At 27.5% G+C, this 24,115-nt stretch overlaps 2 protein-coding genes across 4 annotated transcripts; one reads left to right on the top strand and one right to left on the bottom strand.

Annotated features, from left to right (window-relative positions):
* Positions 1-2,027: 2,027 nt before the first annotated feature.
* LOC123296036 (zinc finger protein 180-like) lies at positions 2,028-3,185 on the bottom strand. Its single transcript, XM_044877498.1, has 3 exons — positions 2,953-3,185; positions 2,681-2,832; positions 2,028-2,458 (listed from the first exon to the last, which is right to left on the bottom strand). Exons 1-3 carry the CDS (start codon positions 3,183-3,185, stop codon positions 2,028-2,030), a joined length of 816 nt encoding a protein of 271 aa, XP_044733433.1.
* Positions 3,186-4,607: 1,422 nt separating this feature from the next.
* On the top strand, positions 4,608-23,409 carry LOC123295509 (UDP-glucose 6-dehydrogenase). 3 transcript variants are annotated; one of them, XM_044876886.1, is made up of 7 exons: positions 4,608-4,763; positions 16,667-16,891; positions 17,105-17,605; positions 18,637-19,083; positions 19,661-19,816; positions 19,885-20,002; positions 23,311-23,409. In XM_044876886.1, exons 2-7 carry the CDS (start codon positions 16,733-16,735, stop codon positions 23,364-23,366), a joined length of 1,437 nt encoding a protein of 478 aa, XP_044732821.1. In that variant the 5' UTR covers positions 4,608-4,763; positions 16,667-16,732; the 3' UTR covers positions 23,367-23,409. The 3 variants fall into 3 exon arrangements, with proteins under 3 accessions (XP_044732821.1, XP_044732819.1, XP_044732820.1); XM_044876884.1 differs by lacking the exon at positions 23,311-23,409 and having other exon boundaries at positions 19,885-21,377; XM_044876885.1 differs by lacking the exons at positions 4,608-4,763; positions 23,311-23,409 and adding an exon at positions 14,613-14,741 and having other exon boundaries at positions 19,885-21,377.
* The last annotated feature ends 706 nt before the right edge of the window (positions 23,410-24,115 follow it).

Here is a 24,115-nt window from a genome sequence, read left to right as displayed (position 1 = left end):
CTTTCTGTGTGTCAAATATTTACGGATTAAAATTTTGTCTTCATCTCAGACTTCTAACAAAAATTTTTTTCGTGATTTTGAAGTGTCAACTACATATTAGATCCCAATGAACTCTTTCCAAGTTTTCTGTGTCTTAGAATTTTGTGTATAAGTAAAAATTTTAATCAGTTAATCAATTAATTCCATAATTCAGTCCTACATCGTAAATCAAGGTCTTTTTTAAACAATTTTTTAAAAGAAAAACAACTGATAATATGTATATTCTTTTAATGTCGGATACTAAACTATTTTATCAAAATCGATCTTCAACTTAAAAATACTGTATTTAAAAAAAATTTCAATATATCTGTCTCAAAAGTAATTATTCATAAACATTAAAAATTAAAAATAGCAGAAATAAAAATATTCAAAGTAATTGTATCTTGAAATATTGGTAGCTTCCATTTGTTTTGTCATTTAGTAAAAGAATAAATCTTATTTTCCATAAGTAATTTTTACTTCTTCTTGAACTTGCCAATTTTTAGTAATTTTAAAATGAACAAACACAGATTAAAATTATAAAAACTTTTACTAAAATATTATTGAATCAATCAATGATCGTTGTCTATCCATTGTAATAAATACTTTTCTGTATTTATAATTATTTTGTTTCTACTGAGTTTAATTATTTCCATATATTGTACAATATGTATCATAAAACAACGTAATAAAATGTATTTACTTAAGTTTTAGAATGTAGATATATTTTGGTATACAGATAAATAAATATATTCTTCATAAATTTTAATTGTATTTATAATTTTATTCACAACTACCTTTTTACCTTTTTAATAAAATAGTTCGAAAATTGATATTTTAATCACTACATTCAAGTTACAACAAAATTAAATAATTGTTATGTAATATGGCTCTGAAAATACAAATCGAAATGTTTAGCATATCTTTACGTTTCCTAGTCAGGACAATGTAGCGACAATATCTGTGATATGGTCGCTACAACTTATTTAATTTTCTGATTGAAAATTATGTTGCCTGATTATCATTTCATGCAATTCGAAGGACAATTCTTTTTAGCACTACAGTTTTAATTGCCTCTGTTTAAACTTCACCTGAAATATGGTAATTTAACAGCAGTGAAAGAGGATAATATCGAGACAACTGTGCTTTTTAAGTAATAAAATTATTGTATTTTAGATTGTTTGTAAAAAAAAATTTTGTTTTCTACGCAATAATAACAAATTGCTATTAACTTCAGACTTTAACTTATAGCAGTTAAGCTGTCCTCTACCTTCAACAAAGGTCCAATATTTAGGTAATGAATGGTGGAATTAATTGCAAAAAGTTGTATGGGATATTTATCCCATACTTACAATTACTATTACTCCCGTCTTACTATTTTATCCCATTCAACGAAATAATAAAAACTGTAATTATAGAGACGCAATCTCATGATGACGCTTGACGTAGTACGCTTGATTTGGTACGCATGCACCTCCTTCAGAAAAAAATTGCATCTTTGATTCAATGTGGCTAGAAAATACTCTGCTACGTCATCACTTTTTTGAAAGCAAATCTCTCTGTAAATCTGGCTCCTCTATCTAGCGTACATTGATAATCTTTTGATTGACAACAATGACAACATAATAAAATCTGCTTTCTGCTTATATTGATGTGAAAATTAAACTATACATTTTCATACGAAGAGAACAACTAATTTTCACTACTAAAAACTTGGTGAATTAAGACGAATAGTGTTACGCAAAGAACAGGTGAAATCTAATTTAATTAGTCACCATTTTCAATCTTTTATCTTTTGCCAAAAGTTTTCAGATTAGTACCTGGCTGCACGCCACTTGCTTATAATTAGGAGGGTCATTTGTTAAAAGGTTTTTAAATACAGAATTTAGGAAAAAATTTCAAACATTTATTTAAAACATCAATTACATTTCTATATATTAAAAAATAATCATTGCTTCTAAAACAAAGTGAAAAATTATCGTTTAGGAAATCGTTTTAGGATTATCGGATTATGGTAGTATGTATTCTGGTGAAGGTGGGTGCGATGGTGAGTGTTTTATATTTACAAACATCATAGGACTATTTTGTTCAAAGTTATTTTCTTCATCATGAGTTTTTTTGTGTCTAAGTAAATTGCCTTTGGTAGGATATGACTTATTACAAAAATCGCAACTAAATGGCTTATCTGCAGAATGTATTCGTTTATGTTCAATTAACTTCTTTAGCCGAGCAAATGATTTGTCACAAACATCACAAGGGAATGGTTTACTAGTCCCAGCATGAATGCGTTTATGTGCATATAAACTGCTTTCCCACGTAAATGATTTCTTACAAACATCACATATATACAATTTTTCTCCGGTATGGGTTCGTGTATGTAGAAGTAAATCATCTTCTCGTGCAAATGCTTTATCGCACAATTTACAAGGATGCGATTTTTCTTCATGAATCAGTTTATGTTTTTTAAAGGAGCTTAGATGGGTAAAGGTTTTATCACAAACGTCACAAAAATATATTTTCTCTCCGGTATGAACTCGTTTATGCCTAGTTAAACTATAAGCTTCGATAAATTTTTTATCACAAATATCACATTCAAATGGTTTCTCTCCAGCATGAATTCGTTTATGTTTGAACAAACTGCTGTGCATGGAAAATGTTTTACTGCAGATATCACATGAATATGGTTTATCTCCAGTATGAGTTCGTTTATGTTCAATTAAATTTAATCGTGAAGTATATGCTTTGTCACAAACATCACATGAATACAATTTTTCTCCGGTATGGGTTCTTTTATGTTGAACTAAAACGCCTCGCCTTGAAAATGATTTATCACATATATCACACGAATATGGTCTTTCTCCGGTATGAATTCGTTTATGTTGAATTAAATTGTTTCGCCGCGTATATATTTTATTGCAAACATCACATTCAAACTGTTTTTCTCCTGCATGGATTTGTTTATATTGAACTAAACTAGTTTGTTGAGTTAATGTTTTATCTTGATTTACCAATTCATCTCCTTCTCCGAATATTGAATGTAATGGGAAAATTTCTAAATTTTCTTCTTCATGGGATCGCATATTATCAATATTTTCATCTTCAGTTTTCAACTCGTTGTTTATGTTCTGATTATCAAAATTAATATTTTGGTCTTCATAATTAGACATACTTATTATTATTATTAACAGTTATTTAAATATATATTTGCAATTAAAATCGGAATTTTGACATTTGTTAATAAATGTAAACATAAATAATTGACAGAACATAACAAAATGGCCACCGTACAGTGTGATTCACTGACATAATAACCAAAATGGATAATGATAATTAATAACATTGCTAAAAACGGCGAAGTGATTGGGTGCGGGTCATACTGAGCGGAAATATAGTACTGTTATGTCATATATCTTAGGATAAATTGGATGGTATTGAATGTATGGGGTGTCGGTACTAGCACCCGTTTAACTAGATAAAAATGCTCAGTAAATTTCCTGTATGCTAACCTCAGTTAAACTCACCCACTATAAACTGAGTGTGAGCTACCATACTCTGCCTAGAAAGATCAAATGAAGTTTGATCACTGCTTTTAAGCTTATCTTTACTATTTTCATTAAGCTTCGTATCATTCGTGCCACTAAGTATATTGAATCTGTTTTTTATATGTATGTATGTGCTTATAATATTGGTTAGTTTATATTTTTACATTAATAGCCTACTGTAATTATTTATCTACGTTTACTTAAGACGCCAAACCACGTCGTTAGAGAATATCTTATATACGCTTTCCGTCAAGGCGTACTCCGCGTACTGCAGTACACCACCGAATTGGCAATGACTAACATACATAATAAGAGTAATTACGATTAGCTAATTCATACTGATGATGACTACTTAGTAGTCGAAATACGTATTTATAAAATACAAAAAACTGATCTAGGAAATTGGGGCAAAAATCGAAATTTATTTTAAAATAGATGTTTCCTAACTCCATGAAATTATGATTAGGCCATAGATTTTTCAATAGTTAATCATAATTTCGCTATCTATGTAAATTCATTATTAGAACGTCAAGTGAAAGATTCTCTACGTCTCGACTTCTATATGAAGAAACTAGATGACTAGAATCAATAGACCTTTTCATTTCAGTTAAGATTCATTATTGTTTCGGACAGACATAATAAGTTGGACAAACATTTAAGATATTTGTTCTCATTTTATCACATTAGTTTTTTAACAAACTGTCTGAAACAAGAGGTAATCATTTTTTAAAATGAAAAGGTCTATACCTTACAGTGACATCTGAGAAAATAATAATAACTAGGATGTGCTTATGTAGTTTTTTTAAACGTAGGCGGCTAAATCATAACAAGATATGGTAAATTTTAACACTTTGTATATTAATGCATAAAAAAATTAAATTATAAAAGTTAACGAAAAATTTCTAAAGTTTTAATTACTTAAAAAACTGCAATTAAATATTTAAATTTTATTGACTTCATAATATTTTTTCAAATGACATGCGTATAAGTAGGAATGAAATACATGATAAAACATGGTATGGCATGCAGGATGCAGTCATACACGAGTTGACAGTCAAGTTCTGTGACTACGGGTTATTGTAGTGCATTTTGTTAGTTATTTGTTTTCCAAATGACAGTTCAAACTTCTTAATGAAGATCTGTCAAATTTTGTTTTTTAAATTATCATAACAAAAGAAAAACACTTTTTAATTTTTGTTAAAGGTGAGTTATTCCTATTTATTTTATTTATATCTTGAGTTAATTTAAAATAATTATAGTACAAGGTTACTTAATTGTCTTACAAGTTGAAAATTCAAAAAAAAGCTCTTGTTTCAATTATGTTCTAATTATCAATAATAAAAGTTGTAAATTTTACAAAGAATTACAAAAATGTATAATGTTATAAATTGTAAAGTTGGAAATTCCACTTATGAGTACATTACACTTTATTAATCATGTATAACGGTATTTTGAAAAATATTTCTTTTTTTTTTTTTGTTTTAGTTTAAATTTTAAACTATTATGAAGCTATTTCAGGGGTATTGTTACAAGTATTTTACTTTCTATCGAAATCTATAAAAAGTTTTCGAAGTGAATTCTCAAATATTGTATTGAAATTGATTTCATAGTTTCATTTTTACCTATATTTTTTGCGAATGTTTTTGCTGATTAGGATCATTTGCCGGTTTTGGTTCTATGATGTAGATAAAATTGAAATTTTGTCTTGTGTATCAATTTTTTTTACTAGGTACTCTCTTATAAATGCCCTAAAAACTAGGAAATTGTATTTATCATTATAATCAATCGGCTAGTAGGTGTTATAACATTAGAAAATTAATTTCACGATATTTGCTTGCTATTTTTTAAGTCGGAGTTATTAAACCCGTTTAATAATTACTGGTGTTGAGATATTGTGTGAATAATCTCTTTGATTAGGTCCTAGAAACAGACCCATTGAAAGATAGTATTTTAGGGCACAACTTTAGTACAGTTGGCGAACGTAAAAATTATCGTGTCATTATATTCGCCAGTCAATGTTACAAAAGCTGCAAAAATACGTGTCAAGCATTTCTACCCTGCACGGAATTTTGATGTTGCATTAGTTCATATCGGTAACTTCCAACTTCTTTATTTAGTTATTAACTCAGAAAATAGAAAGACCTTTTGGCTAAAATTTTGGAGAAAGCGAAGAGAAAGGGAAAATTTTAGCCAAATTATTTTTACACTTTTTAATATCGAAACATTCCCGTTCCTCAATCCACGTTTTCTCCAATTTTGTCAAAGAATATACTAACGGATTTCGAGCTCCAAACATTTCTTTCGAAAGGCTAAGCTGATGGACTTTCTAAAACTATTCTCTTCAGCTTACAGTGAGATTCTGGCGAATAAAACTGCTCAAGAGGGACAACGCGGATCATGTATACTCAATGTCAGAAAAAATGCTCGTTTTAAAACATTCTAAGTGTTACTATTATAACATAACATATGATGAGTACGCTTAGAATGTTTTAACTGTGGCATTTTTTCTGACAGTGAGATACTTATGTCTACTATTGACATTCAACAAGTTTCGATTTTAATATTGATACTTTAAAGAAATTTCTTGATTCTACAACACGTGCTATTTTATTTATGTGGTTTTATTTAAAATAATTGGGAAAGACTTAAAAAATATTCTTTAACTCAGAAATTAAGTTAATTAAACATACACAAAACAACATTTATTTAAAAAAGTATCAAATATCCTACGGAATCATTGCACACAATGTCACAAAGTGTATTTCGAGATGATTTTAACTGGAAACACATCTGGTAAAAAATGTGTAAGTACATATATGTCACCTCCATACAAAGACTAGAGCACTTTCAGACTAGACTACTTATTAGAATAGAGCCTTTTTTTTATTGATGTCAGTAAGTGTATGTGCTTATAAGTTCGTGAATATTTCTATCCTGTAACGTCTGTAGATCTGAAGAGAAGTATTTTCGGGCTCTTTTGCTGTATTTAATTACCCCTAGATTAATAACTTTTTATTTTGATACAACTGGTATATTTAATTCTATCTCAAATTGAAATATATTTCGAAATATCTTAGAGATCTTATTTATTATCTTTGATAATATTTATACTATCTCAAGTTGACCACAAAGCTGATTTGAATTTATGTGAAGATATTAAAATTAGAGGTAGTGGAATTCTCGGGGAATTGAAGTTTCTCAATGTAACATTTATTGTAAAAAGTGTGCATATTCGCTCCATGCATGAGTTTTATTTCAGAGAGTTGCCATAGTAACGATACACTCCTTTATTAATGTAATTATATGGATGTAATATCAGTCTGTGGATTGTATATATGTTTTACATTCACCGAAATTGTTTCTTTCGTTTCAAATTTTATTTAACGTAGTCGGATTTTTGATTTTTTAATTATTTATTTTATTGAAATATTTGGGATCGGAGTTGAAATAACCTTAGTTAGACCTCCAAAAATAATGAGGGATTTTTCTCTTGAAGCGAAAATTATTCTAAATACAGTCTCGTAGTCATGTACTGTTGTCTATATTTCTAACTTTGATCTCGAATATCTCTGATGATTTAATAGCATGGGCTCATTGACACTTCGGCCTTTTGTTTTAATGATATTTTGAAATTTTAAGTGTGTTGTTAAAAAGTGCGATTGTTAAAATGTACATGGATGTTTTATGTTTTCACGCTAACATTATTTAATAAAGTCGTTCTGTTTTATTTGGGTGGGTGTTATAATAGTAATTTACAATTCACAGATTTATTCGTACATCCGGTCGGTCATAAACATTTTTTTTTTTTTTTTTTGTTAAATCACGATAACTATTATGCGCACAAAATTATGTAATTTAATCTTTTAAAATGCCACCAACATTTTAATAATAATAAATATTTGTGTTTTAGAAAGTATATTCTTAATTGAGTAATAACATAAACGCATCTTTGTTTTTTTTATTATTATTATTCCTAACATTATTAGATGGAAAGCTGTAATTACTGCATCTGTTTGTTTCCAACTAGAAAAGTTACGTGTAGAACTGAATTTATCGCCCGATTTTCTATATATCTTTATAAAATAATATTATTTATTTAAAAAATATAAGTAATATATAAAGTGGTTTGGTGTGGTTTTTGAAACTGTACAGAAATATAGCTGATATATCAGAATAACACATGAACTATATTTTATAAAGATATATTAAATAAATTAATTAATTAAAGTTAATCTGATTTACCACTTTTTAAATTTTTACAGAAATCTTAAATAAGATCTATGATCATCATTTTGAACCATAAATTAAAGAATTATAAAAATTTAAAATAGTAAATGTCAAACCATTCATGGCCAACTATTCTGATATGCTCAATGAATTATGACTATTTTACATTTAACAAAATTGAAAACTGTGCTTATCAAGAAAAGGTAGAGACTATAAAGCGGTGGTTTTTTACTTTTAAGCCCAGTCAAGCGGGCGGGTATCAAGCTAGTAGTCTATACTCTTAACCGTAAACCGAAACATCTATTTGAAGGCATTTCTATGGTACAATACGATTATTTCAGTTGAACTAGTTAAACTACTCTTATTTTAAAAATGAGAGAATAAAAGTTAAAACGAATGGCTGGCAAACAATAACTATATGTCTAGCCATTGTATGACTCCCTACACAATGGTCTCTTTCTTAACATTTAAATGTTTTTTTTACTCATAAAGTGTATTTAAAAATACCAGTCTGAGGATTTAAAGTCGTAGACATTAGCTATTTATTTATTACAAAAAATGTAAGAAGCTGATTTATAGTTCTTAAAATCTTATAATGTTTAACAAAAATAATGTTTTCTAGTAAACATTAATTGGTGGTTGATTTATAACGGATTTTTTGTATCGTTTTAAATTCTGGATATAAGAGGTCGGTTTTCTAGCCTGGTACAGTAACCAAGTCTGTAAGAGACTTGATCAATGTAATATCGAGTTCCGCATTCAAACAACTAAAAGAGTACTCTTACCTGGTCCAGAGCACCATAGACGTATAGGTGCTCTGTGGATTTCCTTCTGGTTATCTCGCTTGAAAAATCTCGTTACCTGCAGGAACAGCCTTAACTGATATTCTCATATAATACATTCTACTATATAATTTGCGCCTCATTTTGCGATCTTACGGGTAAATAGTGAAGTTTGTTTATTTTATTATAAGGAACTTTAAACTTTTGTTCTATCTCTAACGGTTTACAATATGGGTCATACGGATCTAAGACCCAATTGACCTATGTTGCTCATTTACGAACTCGAATTCACTTTTTACGTCCTGACCACGCTATAAAAATTTCAGCTTGATTTCTCTTTTCGTTTTTGAGTTATGATGTCGACAGGCAGACAACCGAAAATGGACTAATTAGGTGATTTTATGAACAACTATACCAAATTTTTTTTCGTAGCATCAATATTTTTAAGCGTTACAAACTTGGGACTAAAGTTAGTATACCTTGATATATTTCATATATACATGGTATAACAAAAAACATAATATTATGAGGCATTTTCACGGAATTTTATAAAAAATTTTAATTGTTTATAGACTCCTAAAGTTGGTATATTTTTCTTGCAATGTAGTAGATTTGTAAAAGATACTCAAAGTTGGTAGAATTGACAACGCTGCTAATACGGCTAGAATACGAAATGAAGCAGCACTTCAGCCGTTTGTTTTGAACCGCATATTTTGCTTATGTGGAACCGTTGTAAAGGATTTAATTTAGTTTCATTGGAACATTCACCAACTTAAGACACTCGGCTGCTCGATTCTGTATAAACAATTTTTTTTTCTGTATAAAAAAAATCACTTTTATAATTTTGCAATCAATTAAAATCTCGGCTTGTTGACTGCTACAGATTGAAATGAACAAAAAAATCCAACATACCTGCATATTTCCTAGAAGGTTAAATTAAAATTATAGTAATCATCGCTGATGTAATTTACGAGTTCATTTGTATTTTATTTTTAATCTTTGTATGGTTAAAACACCTTGTGTTATTTTAATTGTAATCAAACAAATATAAATGACCTACACCGGTTAAGTCATAGACTTCTTACTCATTAGTATGCAGTCAGCGCTTTGAAGTAATAGTGTGTAGTTAAATTAGTTTGTTTTCATAAAAATTAATCTGCGTCTGAGGTCATAAGAAGAATTTATACACGGTTTAATTCAAAAAGAATTTGTCAGTAGTTATTTACACAACTAAATTGTTGGGTAAAGTCAAAATTATAAATTTCTATAAACTTTCGATTTTTCTAGGATGAGCAATGAACTGCTTAGGGTTCTGATTACCCACTTTTGCTCCCACTTAGCTACACCAATGATGATTTTCTGCCTCATAAACTCTTTATTGATATTGCTTGGTTAAAAATAACTTGTAATAAACTAAAATATAAATATGTACTAAAGATTCATTATATACAGGTATAACTAATTAAATGTTACCTTCATTTGAATTGCTTATCAAAAATAACTAATTTGAATATTATATTTGTCTAACTCAAAATATAAAACGTGAAGTTATAATAACAAATTATAAGCCTTTTATTAGTTTCGTGCGTGATCTTGATTTCAAATCCGGGTACGTAAACGGAAATCACTGAGCAGAAAGTTTAAATTTGTTGGTATAGGCCAAACTCACAACACTAGTGTGTAAATATTTGCATAAGTAACTCAATTTTTTTTACTATTAATTCCAAATTTTCTGATGTCTGGAAGCCTAAAAATATTCCACATCAATTTTAAATTTTGGGTTCAATTTACATTAGTAAATACGAGTCAAATCACGTAATTCTATTTTTTTCCGCATAGTTATGACAGTATTATTAGGGTATGAAACTTTTAACAACTAAGGCATTTTTATCATGATATTTGAACGAAACTCCATCGTTTAGTTTTATGGACTGGGCTATTTAAGAAGTTTAGATGGTATAACCGACCCTAAAAAACAAAATTTATTTATGCCACAAACCCCAAAATATTTCCAGTCCGCAAAATAAGGATAAAGTTTGGTTCAAATATCATAAAGTAATTTTTTTTAATTATGAAAATCTGATTGACTCGGGTAATAGGACTCTAAGTTGGATGAGTAATTGTCTGGTGTTAATCGGCCAAATACACGTCATTTTCCTAAACAAATTTAATTATGCTTTAATTTTCCATAAAATTTTATTGAAATATTTTTTTAATAACTAAAATATTTTTTGTTTATAATACATATTTAAATTTTATATATTATTTAAAAATAAAATTATAACTGTGAAATAAAAAATTTTTTGTATTCTTTTATAAAAATATCGTACAATATTAAAATATTTGCCATTGAAATTTCAATAGGTTAACATATTTTTTAATCGACTTCAAAATTGGTTCAATTATCATATTTCTATTATTCTGTTGATCATTATACTATGTATATATGTATTATATAACAAGGTATACTAAGTTTAGTCCCAAGTTTGTAACGCTTAACTACCAAATATAGATGCTACGAACAAAATTTTGGTATAGTTGTTCATAAAATCACCTAATTAGTCCATTTCCGGATGTCCGTTCGTTCATTCACATTTCCGGTTGTCCGTCCGCCCGTCTGTAAACACGATAACTCAAAACGAAAAGATATATCAAGCTGAAATTAGCTATAGTGTGCTCCTGGCGTAAAAAATGAGGTCGAGTTCGTAAATGAGCAACATAGATCAATTGGATCTAGGGTCCGTATGCCCCATCTTATAAACCGTTAGAGGTAGATCAAAAATTTAAATGTAAAAAATGTTCCTTATAAAAAAATAAATAACTTTTGTTTGAAACATTTTTTCATAAACATCACTGTTTATCTGTGAGGGCGCAAATTATATGGTATGTATTATATGGGAATATCAGTTATATATGTGTGACATGTATGTATGTGTAATGTGACAGTCTTCAACACTGTCTATACATGGTATTTCAACAATTAACTCAGTCAATTGTTTGTTTTCATTTGTTTGTTAGTTTTTTTTTTTTTTTAAATTTGTTAACCCTTTTACCTTATTGCATTTTTGCTGAAATTACCTCTTACCTTAATCATTGCCTTTTTTGAATTAAAAATAAACTTTTTCTAAATTAGTATCAATTTAAAATTATTGTATGTAATCAAAATTTTATTATCAAAAAGTGTTGCTGTCTTAAATGTAAAAAAAGTTGAAAACAATTAAACGTAATCAGTTGTTATACATCATTTAAATTTAAAATATATATAATTTATTAAAATAGTAATCGTTTTTAAAATTTTCATGCATTGTTGGAAATTTGCATATTTTCCAACAAATTTCAAGGTTATTTAAAATTATTTTTTTTATTATTCTTAAAATGATTAAAAAATATAATATTTACTTTTTAATAAATTAAAAAAGGCATTAATCTTAAAACAGAAATTTCGATACTTAATGTTACTTTCTGTTTTTACGATGTGTTATTAAAATTGCTTAAGAATTAAAAATTAAAAAAGTAAAAATTTGATTTATTAAGGATTAATCGATAAATTTTTTAATTTTTACGTAAGAAAATTTTAGTGTTTATTATTTTACTCAGAAGTGTGTATTATTTTAGTCATGGTTTACATGTTAATTAAATTTCAATCAAAGTTTGAATGCATATAAACTTTGACTTTGATAAATCGTTTATTTTATTTAAGCATTGTTTAATTATAACACGAGTACGTAAGCTTATAATAGAAACTAGATTGATACCCGTCCGCTTCACTGGGCTTAAAAGTAAAAACCACCGCTTTATAGCCTCCATCCTGTCTTGATATACATAGTTTTCAATTTTGTTAAATGTAATATAAATGTCATAGTTCATTGAGTATATCAGAAAAGTTGGCCATGATTTGTTTGACATTTACTATTTAAATGAAGAATTCTTTAATTTATGGTTCAAAATGATGATTATAGATGGAACAGATCTATGATAATAAAATGGCGTTTTATAGATATTTTTAATGAATAGAAATAACATCGGCTTACATAAATTTGGAAGTCGTAATTTGCAATCGGCTAAAAAACCTATATTAAAAGCGCTGTAGCTGTGTGGTTAAACATCCAATCTAACAATTTTATTTATTTTTTACTTCTAAAATATTGAAAATCTCTAAAAAAAGTTATGTTTCACTGGGCTGACGTTTTAATAAATGGTTTACCATAAATAGTTGTAATAAATTCTTGATATTTTATTATTGGCCTATAAAACATTTCTTATTACTGACGTGTTTAAAATTTACTTTACTACTGGAATTAAGTTAACTGATCAGTAACTGATTATGAAAGTTCCTATAAAGCAGGCAGGTATTAATTAGCTTAAAGCAATAAATTTTTAATACCGAAAATTACAGCTTTATCTGCTTTGACGTATACTAGTACAAACGATGACCGATAGATATAGACATCGCATGCTTAGCTCAATTTCTATTTAAAGTAACTCGAAAAACAATAAATTTTGAGATTTGTGATTATTGTTACCTAAAAATTTGTTTATATTGAATGACCTGAACCATTTTCCGTCATATCTGCCTAGTTCTTTGATGAAATAATGTAAAATCCTAATCCTATATAAAATCAAAGTTCCCTAAATAATTTCATTTATTAAAAAAAAAAAAAAAAAAAGATATAATTCTTTTCAAATACAATACTAGACTTCGTTCGGATCTCGGCCAAAACATATTAAATAACACAACGCATTATGGAAGAATTTAACGGATTAATAAAAAAAAATACATATTGATAAAAAGTTATAATTAATAGTAATAAATATTTTCTATTTTTATCGTTCGATATCAATAACACCGGATATACTTAAAATTCTAGTGATTCACATAATTTATTATGTTAACATGAGTTCTTATCTTTTATTTAATTAAATTTAAAATCGCTAAAAAAATTCTTGCTTCTATATACAAGGTGTTTGAAAATTGTACGGCACTAATTTAGGTCCGTGTTCTCTAACTTAAAATAAGTTACAAAGCTCATATAAGAATACGACCGAAAAATCATTTATTACCGAGATACAGAAGAGTAGAGATTTGTTTTTCTAAAGTCAGATGTTAATCAAGTGAGAAATCAAGTAGCCGCGGTTTAAGAAGCTTTAAAATAATATTGAATAATTGTTACTAATTTGGCATCTGGTTTTAAGATCCGGAGTTTATTAGAGTGTTTATATCTTTAGATTTAACCTGTATATAGAGGTTGTGGAGGGTTTTTTTTTTGAGTGCTTTATAAATTATGCGTGTTTGGCATAATTTATTAATTAATTGCATTTCGTGAATAATAATTATAAAGTAATGATTATTTATTTATTTACCTCTAGTCAACTCATCGTACAAAATAGAAGTTGTGTCAATAAATTAACAAAGTCTATAATTATTTTTTTGATAAATTTACGTATCCTAAACAATGATTTATTATTTCTGAATCCCCACCTTTCGATATTTCGGAAATTAAGCGTAGCAAAATTTTAAAAATTATTTAGTGCAAATTTGTTAAAATCACTCGAACATTCAAGCTAGTTTATTTTTCTTGAAAATGAGAAAATTGAGAGAATCTTTTGAAATAATCATCTGAAATTGCATATGCATTTTTTCAAAATGAAATGCTATTCATCAAACAAAAAATAATTGTTTATTCTTTTTTAGTCATAAAAACATAATTACTTATATGTCATTCAAAAAAATAACAAAATAAATTATTTTTTACAATAAATTCTAATTAAAACGTGCCTTATAAAGTAAAAAGTTTTACACATTTAATATTAGCAATAACAACGCGTGTAACGTGATCTGTTAGCGTAGTCGGTGCTACGTTGCACCTTCATTATTATACAAAAATATACAAATATTTTGAAATAATTATTGATAGCTGATTAGTTGATAAGATAGCGGGAGTGTATTTTTGTTAAAAATGCATGCCTCCAGCTGCATGTTATAAACAAATTTTACTATATGTATTATGTTCAGGTAATGTTCGGATGCATTCTTCAACCGTGCATCAGGTATCACTATTATTTCAAAGCTTGTGATAAAGTATAGTACTAAACATCTTAGTGCAATTAATCCACGGATTCATTTGGATTATTGATATCGGATTATTTTGTGATAATATTGCTTTTTTTACATGTGAGTTATATATTTAATGAAATAATTTAAATTGAGTCATACAAATCTATCGTTAAGGATGTACAAGCACCAAGGCAATTTTAAATAAAAAGATTGATTTTTTTTATATGAAGTTGGACTAAGTCTAAATCAATTCTGAAAATTTTAGGGGGATTGCTCGATTATTTAAAAAAATAAATGACTTCAAAAGTAGGCATATTTAACATTGATGCGAAAGCACGTTAGCGGTGACACAAATTTAAAAAATATATACATATTTTCAATTTTGGAGGTGAATTATGTTATAATTTGATAAGACGACAAGTAAGATTAAAATTTTTCGATATCTGGAATATTTTCAGAGTAAGGCAAATTGAAAATTTTTTTAATAGTCAACATTTTTTAATTTTTCGCAAAAAATTTTTGGTTTTATTTGATTCTAAAACAATATCACACCGACAATCAGTCTTCAGCCTACCTGTATTCTGAAAAAATAAAATCATTTCAATACAAATACTGTAAATAGTAATTTGTATCGAGAAATATAAAATGACTTTAGGTACCACATCTTACCTTATTAATGTTCAGAAACGTGACATAAATATTATCATTAAAAAAATCTGTGTTTTTTGAATAAATCATATATTTAATCTCGAAAGTCTTATCTCAAAACTGTGGTGCTGATGTCAAATTTCTGATTAAACAAAATATTTTGTAACTAGTAGAATTACATAAAAATGTGACCTGGTGATAAATTTTAATCAAAATTTATTTTCCATACCTTTGCTTATGATAAATATTTCCATATTTACTAACTATAGTAACTGAGATGCCTCTCTTGTGTTTAATTTCAACAGAAATATGTCAAAAAATATTAATCTTTATATATCACCTTATTAACGAACGAAATAAACGCCTCCGGCATCCACAATAATGGGTAGGTTTCATAAGTTTTTAAGGAGTATAGGAATTGAGGAAAACATTTAACTATAGAACTTAAAATGATAAGTTTCATTCGCTTCAAGCTAAGTATTTTTTTAATGCGATTTTTGTGTGTCTAACTCTAATTCACATCATATCCAACACAGCTAAATATTAAATTAATTTAATAAATTCGACATCATATAAATTTCTTTTTTCTTCATTAAAATATGCCGATTATTTATAATTTACCCTTATTTTTACAAAATTCCTCATATTTTAGGATCATAATGCCGTTGTTAAAAAGAGGGGCACTCTGTTAGTCTCCTTACTATCACCAAGAAATATGTTTGTAATATAAATAAACGGGCAAGGAGCGTAGCGCTATTTACTCCTCAACGGCCGTTATTTATAATAATCATTATTAGCCCATACCATATTAGCTAACTACAATAGTGGTCTATTATATAAAATATTTATGATCCGTATATTTTTATCAAAAATCCCGAATCCTTAGTACATGCGTCTTCTCTACTGACAAATCATATTTTCAAGGTGAAAATATATCGCCTCCGTACTGCTGTTATAGCTTTTAATTTTGTAAATTTATATCTTTAATTTTTTTAATAAATTTTTAAGTATTTTTTTTATTACCAATTAGGCACTAGCAGCTACGCCAATTATTTATTATTAACGCATAAAATATTTTAGTTATCAATAATAGATATCATTTTTCTATAACTATGCTATAATTAATTTAGTTTGACCAATATTGTCAATTTTATTTTATATAAAAATTTTCTATCGAAATAAAAATTGAAAATTTATAATGATTTCAAACCATAACATTTATTTTTCGCCATTCCATAATTTCTGAATCCTAAGTCCGAATCTAAAATTGTTAGTGTATTTTATAAAAAAAATTATCAAATCAGTTAATCTATGGTTGTAAATTTTTGTAATTAAAATAAAAAACTATTAATAGAAGAATTATTATTAATTGATTTTTTAATATTTCATTTCAGATTCAATATAACAGTAATCATTCACATTTTTCAATAAAACTGGAACGAAAGTAGTATTGAAACATTATGGGTATACAAAAAATATGTTGTATCGGAGCTGGATACGTTGGCGGGCCTACATGTAGTGTTATAGCGTTAAAATGTCCAAATATTTGTGTCACGGTTGTGGATCGGAGTCAAGAACGTATTGCTCAATGGAATTCAGAAAAATTACCTATTTACGAAGTAAGAAATATATTTTTTAAATTATTCAGAATACTCATAACTAGAATTCTAAATAAATCAATTAGCTATTTCATCTTTAAATAAGGTTTTTCCCTTCCGTAAAATAAATCAAATAATTTTCCTCACTAGTTCATTTACTGTTGTTTAAATTCGTTTAATGTTTGTCTGATGTGTGAATAATGTGAATCTGACTGTTATATTATATTTTTTTAGCCCGGCTTAGATGATGTTGTTAAAAAATGCCGAGGTGTTAATTTATTTTTCTCCACGGACATCCATACTGGTATTCAAGAAGCTGATTTAATATTCATATCAGTAAATACACCAACAAAAGTTTTTGGAAACGGTAAAGGACGTGCAGCTGATCTAAAATATGTAGAAGGTGCTGCACGTATGATAGCCGATATAGCAAATAGTAATAAAATTGTAGTTGAAAAAAGTACAGTTCCAGTACGAGCTGCCGAAAGTATTTTAAATATTTTACGTGCCAATAACAAACCAGGTGTATCGTATCAAATATTATCAAATCCAGAATTTTTGGCGGAAGGTACAGCCATTGAAGATTTATTACATGCTGATCGTGTTTTAATTGGTGGCGAAGATACACCTGAAGGTCAACTTGCTATTGAAGAATTATGTAAAGTATACGAACATTGGATACCAAGAAAAAATATTTTAACTACAAACACGTGGTCATCAGAATTATCAAAACTTGTAAGTCTACAAAATTTATTTAGGGTAGAATAAATAAATAATTTATGGTTTATTTTTTGCCTGATAGAACCAAAAATTACCTAGTATTGATGTGTATCCTCAAACTATGCAATTCTAGGCCGACATTTTGTCTACTGAGCCACAAGATGCTCTTCGAAAACATGTAAATTGCTTTATTAACTGATTAACTGATGAACGAGTATGTTGGTGCATAGCTACGGATCTCTACGGATTTTTCTGTGATTAATACATTAAGCTCGGTCTTTAGAAATAAACGCGTTGTAATGTGGCTAATTTTTAAGAAAATAAACTTTTAATGTAGAATTTTGATAGTACTGAATAAAGTCCTGGTTCTTAAAAATTATTGCAGTACATTCATGCAAGATGCTGTATGCTTGTAAGAATTTTTGGTGTTGTGATACTCTTGCAATTTTGCATTTGGAAGACAAAGACTATCATTTTTCAAATTTAATTCCGTTTTATGAGCAAACTTACACTTTCAACAAAAATATTGAATGAGTATAGTTATAGAAAACTAAATTCTGAACAATGTAAGACCAATTACAGCTTTCTACGATGAGTGATTATCAGTTTCACAGTTTCTAGTAAACATCCTCTGTTTTTCTATTCTGAATACATAGTTTGAAATAATGAAACCTGATTCCATAATATATTAAATTTAATAAAAGAGTTACACTTGCTCACTTTAGGTGCTCCTTAAGGATTCTAATAGTATCATAAAACGACACTTCCTACGAAAATCAATAAAGTTCATAAACTTAAAATAATATTAAGTAATAATATTAATTACTTATAAAAACTGTTCTTCGTTCTTCGTAAGAAAATTACGAGTTTAAATTTATACTTTTAAAATCTTTTCAACTTTCGGCTAATTTTATCTTTATAAATCTATGAGACAAAATATAATTGAGTCCAAACAATGATGAACGATAAACTACTTTAAGAAAAAAACACCGTAAAGATGATTGCATAAGAAGATGATTTTAATTTGTATTAATTTTAATTTTCAGGCTGCAAATGCATTTTTAGCTCAAAGAATATCAAGTATTAACTCCTTATCAGCCGTTTGTGAAGCAACTGGAGCTGATGTGTCAGAAGTTGCACGTGCTGTTGGTTTAGATTCTCGTATAGGATCAAAATTTTTACAAGCATCTATTGGATTTGGTGGTAGTTGTTTTCAAAAAGATATCCTCAATTTAGTATATATTTGTGAATGTTTAAATCTACCAGAAGTAGCAAATTATTGGCAACAAGTGATTGACATGAATGAATATCAAAAATCTAGGTTTAGTAATAAAATTGTGGAATCATTATTTAATACTGTCAGTGGTAAACATATTGCCATATTAGGTTTTGCATTTAAAAAGAATACTGGTGATACAAGAGAGAGTCCGGCTATTCATGTTTGTAAAACATTACTGATCGAAGGTGCAATTTTACACATCTATGATCCAAAAGTAAGTACGTTATTCTGTAAAATTCCTTGTAGTTCTTGTTTCAAACTCATATATTTTCTTTTCAACTCCACATCATTAGCTTTTGAGTGTACAGGAAAACATCCCTTTCATCTCACCTGAGCAGCAAGTAATTACTGGAAACTTTATACATCTTCTCGTTGTTAGCCTCTTCAAAGTAGTTGCGATTTTCCAAATCCGAAGGCACACTCCGATTGCTAATTTGAACGAATTTTCTGTGATTACAACGGTTGTCTTGCATTCCATAACTAACGACCACTGTGGTGCTTTAAAGCTGATTTCCCGGAATGAATTTTCACTTCAGTGTGTCTTTTTACAGTTTTGTACATTTTACAGTCTCAGTAGTTGCAAACCAATTTTAAAGAGTAATAATTAAAATAAATCAGTTTTGTCGCACATGGCAGATGTGAGCGTCTTGTACTCAGGAGGCTTAAATCACTTAATCAAATGTCTTAGAAATACAGGATCGGGAAATTAGGTTTACTTTCTCCAATATTTTATTTTAGTTAAAATGGTGACAAAGTATCGAAATTCAATTTTAAATAATTTCTTAAAACAGGTTGAGCATGATCAAATAATGGCTGATTTAACACATCCATCAGTAACAGAAGAACCAGAAGTTATACGGAAAACTGTTCATATTTACGATAATGCTTACGAAGCAGCAAAAGGAGCTCACGCGTTGGTTGTTTGTACAGAATGGGATGAATTTATGGTAATAATAAAATCCTTTACAGTTGAATTGTTTTATTTTTATAATTATAATGTTATCTATTTTTTTAGGCACTTGATTTTCATAAAATATATCAAGTGATGATGAAACCAGCATACATATTCGATGGACGTAAGATTTTAAATCATGATGCATTATTGAAAATTGGATTTCATGTACAGACTATAGGTAAACGTATTCAACGACCAATTCAAGCAAGATTATGGGGAAGTCGTGTTCAAACATAATAATATTCGAAAATTTCATTTAACTATCCCAAATTTTTGATAACAAATAAGTTTTCCTTAGAAAGCTATATCCTTAATAAAATATATATATTTATACTTGGAACTTAAAATAATAAAAATTTAATCTTATTCTAAATATCGCCATTGGACGAAATAATGTGAATGAAATGTTTAGCAAAAATTTGGGATATCTTATAAAAGAGATACGACAACGTCGCCATTCTTAGCCGTATAATGTATAAAAAAAAAACAGTGGAAAATATTGAGAAAAAGCCCATTTAACGAAGATTATTCTAACTCACTAGAAGAAATTTAAATAACTGCTAGAGTGAATGAATATATGGTTACAGTATCGCCTAGTAGGGCATTCGTTTGTTGAAAAAATCTGTATGGAATGGAAAGAAGCGAAAAAATTACACATAAAGCGGGATTTGAACCCGGGTTCTCTAAATATTCGGTCTAGGCCGTAACCAACTCTGTCACTTTTGTTCTATGTAAGCGACACAAATTATGTGTAACCTCTTCGTGTCTATATTCTACTTATATGTTTGTGTATACAAAATACACAAACGTTTCACACTATTATATTACAATCCGTGGTTTTGGTAATGAATTACTGTTGGGAATGATATGTGAATCGCTTTTATAACTCAGTCGATATTATTAAATAATTAATATTATCAAGTATCGATTACACACCTATGCCTGTCAGGTATTTTCTCAATGTGAGTACTTTCGAATTTTCGGAAATTTTATTTTTCATATTTCTAATGCATTTGATTTCGAGAATCGGTCTACTGATGACAAAAAAAGATAACAAATGTAGAAAACCTAATACATGATGTTTACAATCGCTTTATTTTAGCACTAAATAACCAGGATTGTTTATCGTACCAATTATTCTACATTATACATTTAAATGCAAATCAGTTGTAGTTTACCATTAGAATAAAGCAACTAATGTGAAATATTATTTTATAAAAATATGAATAAGTCACAGCAAAAAGGAGAATAAATAATTTGAATCATTCCATGATCATTCGTTGAACATTTTGTACGTTTCATTCCTTTCTTTATTCGAATTTCATCAGCAAGAAAAATTGTTTTACAAAATTCCAAATATATCCAATAAAGAAAGGGACGAAGCGTGCAACGAATGATCAAAGATTGATTCTATTTTTTTTTGTCCATTCCCCTATGGCTCATTCATATTATTATTTTTCTGGACGTGATTACGATTTAATATTATTATATAATATTTAATACTATGAACTCCATTTTTTTATTTTTACAACAAAACCTGATAAATTCTAATGTTATGCATAATAAATTAATATCTTATTATTTTTAGTAACATTTATTTTTATTAGTTATAATTTTATATTTTGTTTCCTTAACAAGGAGGTACAATTTTAAATTTGTCAATTATTCAGATCCATTAAATACTGTTAACGTAACAGAATATTGCTTTTTTACAGTACAACCCCATTTTATAAACCATGCATTCTGTTTATTAGTGGCTGCATTCAGAAAATACCATCGGTTTTTTATGATATTTTATTAAATGATTTTTAGAACATGAAACATTGCTCAATGATATACTGATCGAAAACTTTCTCTGAATGCGATCATTTTGTTCATTATTCCAATTTTTTGTCGTTAGATGGCATGGTCCAAACAATCATTTGCAATACTACTTTACGAAAAATTCCATTTTACTGCCTTTATTATGCTTTGTTAAAAAAAATCCTCGATTACTCTAAACCAATAGTATTATTTTTATTTAATCTCGAATTTTCTAGTATACTTAAGATCATTTATGAATTTTTAAGCTTTTATGTGCCTTTTTAATTTTGCGCACAGTATATTATTTGCTTTTATTTAGCGTTTTATTAGTAAATTGTAATTATATCAATTCATCATTTTCTATTTATAACATTAAAAGTGCATAGTTAAAATCATTTAACGTAGCGAAAATAATCATGAAAAATATTTAATTCATTTTGAGTAAGGAAGAACAAATAACAAGAGATCAAATGTTAAACGAATTTTTTAAAAATTGACTAGCAGTTTTTTTAAACGATGCGACATTTTAAATAAATTTATTTCGAATTTAGTAGAATAGAAACACTGTCATTTCAAATAACTCATAAATTGATAAATTGTTGATAATTAAACTTTATAAATCGTGATTAATTCTTTCCATTCTGCTTTTGTCATGCTATGCTTTATATTTCACTTATCAACTGAAATTTCCAAACAAAAAATTTGGAAATTACAATATTATAATCGCAATATGTAAAAATTTTATTCACCAATTACTTTTAAGCATTTTAAATTTAAGAAAATCATTTTTATGTGATTATTTTAAAAGTAAAAATTTCCATAAGACGCTGCAGCTAACTAACTAACTCCATTGTCTTTGCTCCACCTCTAGCAGCTCGATCCATTAAGTTATATAAATTTATTATTAATTTATCGTATGAAATTGCTAACTTTGTAATTGTCATTGTTTTTAACGGAAAATATTGAGTTTATTCGACAAGACCGCTTTTACCTATTGAGATTTGATTGTTTATGACTAAATTATATTTTTGTTTCTTATTATTCTTTATAACAATGTTTAGAATAAATGTTAAAAATCATAGTAAAAATTGACTACTAAAATTCGTAAACATTTTTTTCGTTACACTGTAGCTAAATATTTTTTAAAGATGCAAAAACTGATAAATCATCATTGTTATTTGTTGAATTTTCTGATATATTTTCTTCATTTTTCAAATATTTATTCAAAATTTTCGATTTTCAGACTAAGAAATTATTTATAAAATTGTTTTTTTTTCGGATAGTTATTTAACTCGCATAAATAAACAGTCCATGATTCCTGAAATATTATATTTATTTGATATCGAATAAGTGCAATTTTAATTTTAAATTTTTATATTTATTAGTATTCCATTCTTTAACTACTTATTGAATATGATATTAATTATTGTGTTAATATTTTATGCAAATTATAAAAAATTATTATAAGCTCAACAGAAGGTTTAACACAAAGTTTAATCGATAATGCATAATTTGTTTTTATATTGAATTTAATCGCAAATTGTACATTTAAAAATGAACAAAATTTAGTATTTGCAATAAGTATTATTATATTTTATTATTTATCTAAATAAATATGAATTTTTATACAAATTCTTTTTTATCTGTGTTTTATTTAAAACATATTTCTATTTGTGACCATAGGTAACCATTTCATAATCAGAGATAACTGGTACGCATTCAAGAAAGTATGGGCGTAACTTCGTTTTGGTACTAGAGTCAAAGAAACTAAGCCATAAAAAATGGTTCAATTTTTCAAAATATTTGAAAATGATTCCTGTTTAAAATTGAAAAAGTGTAAAATGTACGTTCACAATCAGTGTTTCGTATTATGTACACATACGATTGATGTTATGTGTATTGGTTGATATTATGTATATGTATTTTGTTGATATATTAAACTTTAAAAAATTTTATTTTTAAAATTATTATTATTCAATATTATACCTACCTTTATCTTTTATTACTACCATTCATTTAAAAGTAAGTTATTAAAAAGAAGGTAAGTAAAATGTATTTATATTACATTATTGATACATATAGCATGTCAAAGTTGGAGCAGTGACTAGCATGGTCGCCTCCGGTTACAGAGTACCACGGTTCGTATCCATCAATGCGACGATTAAGATTTAATTAAATAATTTATTATGCCGAGAAAATTTTTTTAGACCCACCTCCTGACAGAAGAATGATTTATGACATTAGTAGGAAAATTTGACTAATATAATTTTTTTTTTTTTTTTTTTTGTAAAATAACATGTTCTCCTATGACAATATCTTATAAAATTTCATTTAAGAAGAATAAATTTGCATGTATGTACAAACAAAAAAGCACGCAAAAGCTCCGCGATCTTAGCACCTCATGTGCGGAATTTCGATTGACCAATTATACCATCTGAAAGGTCAGAAATTGGTCATAAAAGGTCAGTTGGTCTCATTAATTGGTCAG

This window comes from Chrysoperla carnea, chromosome 3 (assembly GCF_905475395.1).
Source record: "Chrysoperla carnea chromosome 3, inChrCarn1.1, whole genome shotgun sequence".
NCBI classification, from domain to species: Eukaryota; Metazoa; Arthropoda; class Insecta; order Neuroptera; family Chrysopidae; genus Chrysoperla; species Chrysoperla carnea.
Note: the sequence above shows the minus strand (reverse complement) of the source record. Positions and strands in the feature narration are given on the sequence as shown.